At 43.3% G+C, this 8,728-nt stretch overlaps 1 protein-coding gene across 1 annotated transcript; it reads right to left on the bottom strand.

Moving 5' to 3' along the window:
• Positions 1 to 5,359: 5,359 nt before the first annotated feature.
• On the bottom strand, positions 5,360 to 5,530 carry LOC124512831 (40S ribosomal protein S29-like). The gene has a single exon (XM_047080437.1). It carries the CDS (start codon positions 5,528 to 5,530, stop codon positions 5,360 to 5,362), a length of 171 nt encoding a protein of 56 aa, XP_046936393.1.
• Positions 5,531 to 8,728: the final 3,198 nt, after the last annotated feature.

Raw genomic sequence — 8,728 nt, 5'->3', positions numbered from 1 at the left:
AGATCTATATCCTTACGTGTAGCTGTTCTGTTCTTCTAGGCAGCACCCTTGTGCATGTTATGCAAGCTTCATATGTCAGACTGGGTAACAACAGATGCGTTTTCTCTGTTTCAATTCTTACAGCGCAACTATTTTCAGAAGGCAGGAAGTTGGATGGGGGGGGGGGTCTCTGGATAGTCATGTCTTCAAGTATTTTAACTTTGTCCGACCACTCCTCGCCCACTACGTGAACTCACAGCCAGTGGGTGAGACCAGCATTAAAGAAACGAAACACAAATAAGTATCTTGTTCTGGCTCAAAGTTCAGTCTCAGACTACGAGTACGGCTAAAATAAATACAAACGACTCCAAAACGCTCTGAAAATTAACACTGGTCTTAACTCCATCACTTTTAACGGAGAGGTGAGATTTAGATTACTGAGCTATAGGATGATTAGCCTACCTTTATAAACATCTCCAATATATAGATCTGGCCTCACAAAGTCCATGCTTTATGGTCTCACCTTCTTCTTTTCTTCCCCTCCATCTCACACCCCTGCAAACTCAAGCCCACCATTCTCAACCCTTCACTTTATCCGCCCCCCCCCACCCCAGTCTTTTTGTATGTCGGGTGACGTGCTCTGCTTGTTCTGGTTCCCATTCTCCTGGACCCCAACACGTTTCCTACAGAGTTCAGCCCAGCAGAGGTCTGTTAGCTGTCTGGGTCATTAAAGAATCCTCCCTTCCTCGAAGGAAGGCTTCAAATATTTGTAACACAATATTATAATATTTTAGCCCTGGCTGACAAAAAAATTCTAAAATTACCAGTTGTGGTAAGTGCAGTTGCATTATCTTAACTCTCTTCATGCTGTTTTGTTTTGGGTTTGGAAGCAAAGATGAAAGGTGTAAAAAAATGATGAATCATTTTGGAAGCAGACGGATGACTATGGCCCATCTCTGGGCCCAACTGGTCATGCAGTCTCCTCTTTGGGTCACAGTCTCACATTCACAAGCTTCAACCACATGCCCTTGATAGTAAGGAAAAGGCAGATGGACCCTGTGGTCTCTACACTCTCCCTCCATTCTTCCCAAATGTTGTGAGCAAAAATTTGAACTGAGGGTCTAGCTCGTGGTTTGACACGGGCTCTCCCAATGAGACAGGGTATATAAAAAAAAAGTCATGATTCTCCTATCCTTGAAGATACAAGAACTCTGGTGGCCATGACCAGGCACATGCGACGTGTCCTCGTTTCTTTTTGGTGTTCTAGAAGCAGCCTGAGAGAGATGAGTCTGTGGTCAGGCCTGGGTTACTGTGGTTACAGAGAGGTAAGGTCTTTCCAGAGTTGATTGCTCAGCTCTGCTAAAGAAGGCAACATGTCACCAGCAGCAGTCATGTGTAGTCAGAGAAAGGGCTCAGCGGCACCTGAGTTTCATGATGTATACATATTTAATTATATACATAATGCACGAATGCTTTCCCTTTGTAAAATATTTGGACAGTGTGCAAGGTTTCAGAGCAATAAGTGAAAGTTCCCTTTCCTTCCCCCTCTTCCCATCTTATTCCCTTCCCCGGAGGTAACCGTTGTGGCTTTGATATGACTCCTTCCAGCACAACATATACTCATATAGTTGTATATTCTACCTTACTAACCATCAAAGAAACGCAAATGAAAACAATTGACAAGGGATACCTTCCTCCTTATCATATTTTCTCTGCCAGAGATGAAGAAAAATATCTAGGGTTGGTAAGGGCTTGGGGAAGGAGTTGCCAGTCGGAGCAGTTGTTCTAGAAGCTGATTTGGTCACATACGTGCATTGAGACTTTACGTCAGTAGGGTCAGGGTCAGTTAGGAGATTGAAAGCGCACAGGTTATTTGAACAAGAAAGATTTAATCAAAAGACATGTTGGGGCACTGGGGTGGCTCGGTCGGTTGAGCGTCCAGCTTCAGCTCAGGTCAGGATCTCACGGTCCGTGGGTTCGAGCCCCGCGTTGGGCTCTGTGCTGATGGCTCAGAGCCTGGAGCCTGCTTCCGATTCTGTGTCTCCCTCTCTCTCTGCCCCTCCCCTGCCACACTCTGTCTCTGTCTCTGTCTCTCTCAAAAATAAACATAACCCCCCCCCCAAAAAAGAAAACTACTGGTGGTGTTGGTGAGTGTGTCCTAGAAGTGTGGGTGGAGATAGTCTATGAGGGCTGCTGGGCTCCCAAGTCGCATTAAAAAATTGAGGACTGGGACCCAAAAAGGAAGTGTCTTCCTGGCCCTGCTGTCTTGCGGTATTCATCTAGTGCCCTCCACTGACAAGTCTATCATGTGCCCACCCAACAGCAGAGATAGGTTTGCAGGGTCCAGTTCCAGGGTCAGAAAGCAGGGGTCAGTTTGGATCTGAGAGACGAGAAATTGATAACTGGCACAGATTTTAACTTCTGGATTCCATTTTGTAAAATTTAAGGGAATAATTTAAAATATGCGTGAGTATGTAACTAAAGAACGGTGATTGCAGTATAGGGAAAAAATGCAAACGAGCTCAATGTTCGAATACGGAGAACAGCGTGAGCAAAATAGTGGCTCATTTATAAAATGAGGACATATTCATTTATTATCATGAAAAATGTTTATATTATTAGGTGAAAAAGTATGTTAATAACAACTTTTATATTATGGCTCATTAAAATATTCATATACATACATTCATGTACACATAAAAAGTTTTTGAAAGGTTTAGTATCTTTTTTTAAAAGACATCTTATTCGTCAACTTCTTTTTTTTTTTTTTTAATTTTTTTTCAACGTTTTTTATTTATTTTGGGACAGAGAGAGACAGAGCATGAACGGGGGAGGGGCAGAGAGAGAGGGAGACACAGAATCGGAAACAGGCTCCAGGCTCTGAGCCATCAGCCCAGAGCCTGACGCGGGGCTCGAACTCATGGACCGTGAGATCGTGACCTGGCTGAAGTCGGACGCTTAACCGACTGCGCCACCCAGGCGCCCCTTATTCGTCAACTTCTTGATACAATATCTGGTTGTTCAGTAAACATTTACGGAACAGATGTATTGTTTTGGTTTCTGAAGGCTGCTACAACAAATTAGCACACGGTCGATGGCTTAAAATATCAGCCATTTAGGGGCGCCTGGGTGGCTCAGTCGGTTGAGCGTCCGACTTCAGCTCAGGTCACGATCTCACGGTTCGTGAGTTCGAGCTCCGCGTCAGGCTCTGGGCTGATGGCTCAGAGCCTGGAGCCTGCTTCCGATTCTGTGTCTCCCTCTGTCTCTGCCCCTCCCCCATTCATGCTCTGTCTCTCTCTGTCTCAAAAATAAATAAACATTAAAAAAAAATTTTTTTTTTTAAATTAAAAAAAATGTATCAGCCATTTATTCCCACACTCTGGACACTATATACTTAAAATCAAGGGCCATACCCTCTCTGAAGGTTCTAGAAGAGACACCTTGCTTATCTCTCCCAGCTTCTGGAGGCTCCAGACATTCCTTGGCCTGTGGCTGTATCTCTCCATTCTCTTCTCTGCCTTCGCATGGCTTTCTCCTTTGTCTATGGTTCTCCTCTCCTTATGGGAACAATTGTCCCGGGAGTTAGAGCCTAGCAGATAATCCAGACTGATTTCATTTTGAGATCCTTAATGTAATTACATTGGCAAAGAACCTTTTCCACATAAAGGCACATTCACAGGCTCTGGGCAGATACATACATCTTTTGGAGAAGTGGTGAGCACCATTCAACCCACTACATGTATGAATGAATACATTTTGTAGTGATTTCCTTGGGTGGTAGGATTAATGCATAATCTCAGTTTTCTTTTCTTCTCCTTCTCCTCCTCCTCCTTCCTCTTCTTTACCAGTATTTTTATGATTTTTATGCAAAGATCTTTTTAAAAAATTTTAATGTTTACTGGCTTTTGAGAGAGAGAGAGAGAGAGAGCAAACAGGGAGGGGCAGAGAGAGAGGGAGACACAGAATATGAAGCAGGTTCCAGGCTCTGTACTATTAGCTCAGAGCCCAACGCTGAGCCCACGAACCATGAGATCGTGACTTGAGCTGAAGTCGGACGCTTAACCGACTGAGCCACCCAGGTCCCTGCAGAGATCTTTATGTTACTTTTTAAATAAGTAGAAAATGAAAAAGTACTTGGGGTATGAAAATTACTGAGAAAATCCTGAGAAGTCCTGAGTTCATCATCTTAAAGATATGGTTGAACCCATAGTTCACAAAACCCTGAACAGCTGTACCCACCTGGGGAAAGAAACAGGAGGAGAAAATAAAAAGGCTCAGGAGAAGGGGCACATTCATCCCAGAATACCTACGTTCATTTATGCCTCGGGGCAGACCTGAAGAGTTCCCAGCTGAAAGCTGGACCTAGGGAAGCTGGGAAGCAGGAATCCTGGCCTGGCCTTCTGGGCATCCGAGTTGAGCAACCTTGTGGTCTGTGCAACACTCACTATTTGGAGCCACAGACCAAGTTTTTTGTTCTTTTTCAGTGCAGCCCTCCCCCTCCTCCTTTTTCTCCTTGTTCTCTTGCTCTGATTCATTGATGGATTCCTAAGGGAGATGTTGTTCCATTAAAACAGGAAAGCCTGTGCTGTCGAAAGGCATTTTAAAATGCTCCTGTCTTCTTTCACTGAGAGAGGCGATCTTTCCAAAAAGAAAGGAAAACAAGGGAGTTTGGGCATAATCACCTTTTTTATTTCTCTTAAAGCATGTTTTATTTCCAGCCTCTTTTGAAAACCAATCGGTTTTTTGCTCTTAAGCTTAAAGTTTAAAGCTAGGCTAAAACATGGATAAGTATCAAATGCTGAGTTCAACATTTTATCTTCTGGGTAGGAGATACATTTTAAAAAATTAGGTTAATTAAAAATAACCGTTGCCTATCGATGTAAAGGAAAGGAGAGCATTTATCATGAATGTTAAGTCATCGTTTGAGTTCATATTGACCCGTAGTGATGTTAACGCAATGAGATGTCAGTTAACATACTATGAATGAATAATAATGAATGAATGAATACCTGAAATATAAGAACAGACCATGCTTTTTTTAAAAAAAATGTTTACTTATTTTGAGAGAGAGTGCGCGCACAAGTGAGTGGGGGAGGGACACACAGAGAGAGAGAGAGAGAGAGAGAGAGAGAGAGAGAGAGAATCCAAAGTAGGCTCCACACTGAGCGCAAGCCTGACACAGGGGATCAGTCTCACGACCTGAGCCAATGTCAAGAGGAGGATGCTTAACCAACTGAGCCACTCACATGCCCCAGATTATGCTTCTTTTTCATCATGGAAATATTTTTATTTTATGAAGAAAGAGTGAGCATTAAGGTGGGTATCTTGGGTATCTGCAGTTAAGGTGTATATCTTGGATGACCCATTCAAGGAAGTTCGCTTAAACCGACTTAACGAAACCTATATCCTTCATGGACTGACAGAAACACTGGTGGCACATATTGAGGCCACATTTCCTGATCAGACTGTGCTGGTTTGAGCAGATGTGACAAGAGTGAGAACCCCGGCCACATTCTCTCTGATAACTCCAGTAGAGTCGCCGGTGACCCATTTTGCTTTCTTGGATGTAACGAGGCAAAAAGATACCATGCTTTTTAAACTAGGGCAGGGGTTGGTGACTTTTTTTCCTGTTGAGGGCCGGATAGTAAATATTTTAAGCTTTGTAGGCCAGATGGTCTCTGATGCAATGATTCAACTCTGCCATTATAGTAGGAAAGCAGCCACAGGTAATAGCTAGGTTAAGGGGCATGGAGCATTTATTGGAGCATTCCAATAAAACTTTATTTACAAAAAAAGGCGGTGGGCCAGATTTAGTCCATGGGTGGTAGTTTGCTAACCCCTGAGAGAGAAGCTTAGAGAATTGCAATAGTATGCCGATAATCGTGGCTCTCCAGAACCGGAGAAAGCAGATTTTGATCTGCTCTGTTGTTTCCTCATAAGAAGGAAATGCCAACATATTGGCAGATCTATGTGCTTTTTTTGGAAGATTAATCTGGGTTAAATGATGAGTGATGTAAAAGGAAGAACGAGAAAATGAACCCTTATGTTTGTGAAATGAATGGTTCGATTCTCAGAAACCAGGATCTTGTCAGTTGATTCTATTGGCAATACTTTTGGCCATTATCATCTTGGAACAGATTTAATACTTGATTTATGAGTTCACCTTATTATATGAAGCATTTGCCATACAGAGTTATGTGTTCAATGGCTATGGTTTATGCCATAATATAGCTGAATTTGGAAAATAATTCATAATGGCATACATAAGAGGATTTAAATGAATTCCTTTACCTATGGTTTATTCATCCCTGTTTGTTTTTCCTAAATAATATTTGATTGCAAGATAAAATTTAAGAGGAAGGTAAGACAATAGAAGTGGGTGATATTTTGGAGGGATTGTTGATGGGCTATAGTTATATTCTGGGTTAAGAGATATTTAATTCTTTTTTCATGTTTATTTGTTTTTGAGAGACAAAGAGACAGAGCGCAAGTGGGGGAGGGGCAGAGAGAGAGGGAGACACAGAATCCCAAGCAGGCTCCAGGCTCCGAGCTGTCAGCGCAGAGCCCGGCGCAGGGCTTGAACTCACAAACTGTGAGATCACGACCGGAGCCGAAGTTGGCTGCTATCCGACTGAGCCACCCAGGCGCCCTGGGTTAAGAGATTTAAAAAAAAAGAAAAGAAAAAAACAAAACAAAAAACCCAGGGAGGACTGAGCACCTTAACTGGAAAGGGAATGGCTTTGAGTAAGAATGCTTGTATTTCGTAGTTTTAGTTAGTTGAGGAAATCACTAACCTCCTGCGTCTTTACTCGGAGATTGGATGATTGAATGCTCATTCAACCAAATCAAATATTACATGTGAACGCGTGTAGCCTCTTGCTATCCTTTGCAGCTGTTGGGTTCTCTGGGATGCAGAAATGCAGAGGTAGGAGGGCAAAAGTCTTCCTGCCCAGAGGGAACCATCTGACTGTGACGTAGATCGATGGTCTCTACCAGAGCGGTGCAGATGTCTGCAGCAAAGACTGCCTGTTCAGGGAGCTCTGTGTTGGTAGGGATTTGGGGCCATGCGTTGCTCAGTCATTGGCAGAGATGCCCTACGAAGTGGTCTTGGCTACCACTGCCTCACTCATTAATGGCCTTGAAAGCTGAGAAGGGGCCAACGGCTGGAGGAGGTCAACCAGACGTATTCTTGCCGTGAGTCCTTCCTTGACGCGGGGGGTCTGAAGGGCACATCTCTAGACATGACACATTCTTTCAATTTTCTGACTCTTCCTTTCAAGCCTCATTAGCTTGTCTCATCTTCCTCCGCCTTTGCAGTGAGGTTCCCAGAAATCTCTCTATGCTACAGACTCTTTCTGGAAGATTGCTTCCACTTACATGGCACTAATATGGCTTGTTATCATCGCGTATGCCAGGGACTACTTATACATTTGGTGCATCAGATAGGATGACAGTTGGGGGCATAAAACATAAAACTGGAGTATCAGTGGTTTAAATGTAAAATGAATTTGTGTGTGCTCAGTGCAGAGTCAGAAGGGTGGCTTCCCCGCCAGAAACCCAGGATCCTTCTATCGTTCTACCTTAAAATCCTAGTGTATGGCTCCCGTGTTCAAGATCGCATGATGGTCAAAGTGGCTGGTGGACCTCCCCCGCTCACATTCTTGCTCTTAGCAGAAGAAGAACGAGGGAGTGGAAGGAGCAGAGAGAGCCTATCTCCCATCTGAGTCAGCCAAATGTAAGTGGTTTTCCTGGAAGTCCCATACAACATTCCTATTTACATCTTGGGTTACACCATAGTCACATGGCTGCATCTAGCTACCAGGGAAGCTGGAAATGTAGTTTTTTGTTTGTTTCAATTCTAGCGTCTGCCGGGGAAAAAAAGCATGCAAGGAAGAGGACTGAAACGGATGCTGAGGACCTAAATCCGCAGTATCTTTCACACTCCCAAATTGTTTTTTCCTGATCATGCTTTTCTTCTGAGTTGGAAGCAGGTGTTTTTCCGTCTCCTAGACATTTCCACCTAGATGTCCCAAAGGCAACTCAATTTGAACGTGTGCTAAACTGAACTCCGTTATATTGACCCACAGTAATGATTATATTTCCGCCTATATCATTATGCCATCGATCACTTGGTCAGCCAAAATCTCTCATTTCACACGCTTCTTTTCTCCTCCCTTTCCGTATTCAATCTGTCTCCTAGTCTTGTGAATGTTTTCCTAATTATTTTTTCGAGCATATCCTTTCTGCCCCATTGCCACTTCCAGGATCTTGGTTTAGGACCTCATTATTTTTTTGGCTAGTGGATTTTTTTATATTGCTTTATTCATCTCAGCCTTGAACCTTCTGATCCATTCTTCATGCTGTTGCTGGAGCTGTTTTTGCAATATATAAATCTGCTTACATTACTCCACAGCTTGAAATCTTACACCGTCTACACAGTAAAGGCCAGACGCTTTAGGAAGGCAGATCTCATGGTCTGATGACTGTTCTCACTTTGGCTTTATCTTTGGCCACTTCCTGTTGTACATCCTGTGTCTCATCCACGTTGTTTTATACGTATATGCCGTTATGAAATACCTAGCATGGCTAGACAGAGATAAGCCTCCTTAAGACTTAAATCTTAAGTTCTGTCTTTCTTGTTATCGTAGCGCACCCCTACCCCCACCCCACGCCCTGGAAGCTCTAGGTTAGAACACATGTTCTTCTAAGAAAGTTCAAAGGGAGTCTTAATCTTTCTGAAGATGACAAA

This window comes from Lynx rufus, unplaced genomic scaffold (genome assembly GCF_022079265.1).
Source record: "Lynx rufus isolate CCGP_SWC_20201006 ecotype Redwood Valley unplaced genomic scaffold, mLynRuf1.p SCAF_18, whole genome shotgun sequence".
Lineage (NCBI taxonomy): Eukaryota > Metazoa > Chordata > Mammalia > Carnivora > Felidae > Lynx > Lynx rufus.
The sequence above is the reverse complement of the archived record's forward strand: the minus strand, read 5'-3'. Positions and strand labels throughout refer to the sequence as shown.

Excerpts from the sequence above, each read along its gene's own strand:
- LOC124512831 (XM_047080437.1), bottom strand. The coding sequence starts at position 5,530 with ATGGGTCACCGGCGACTCTACTGGAGTTATCAGAGAGAATGTGGCCGG.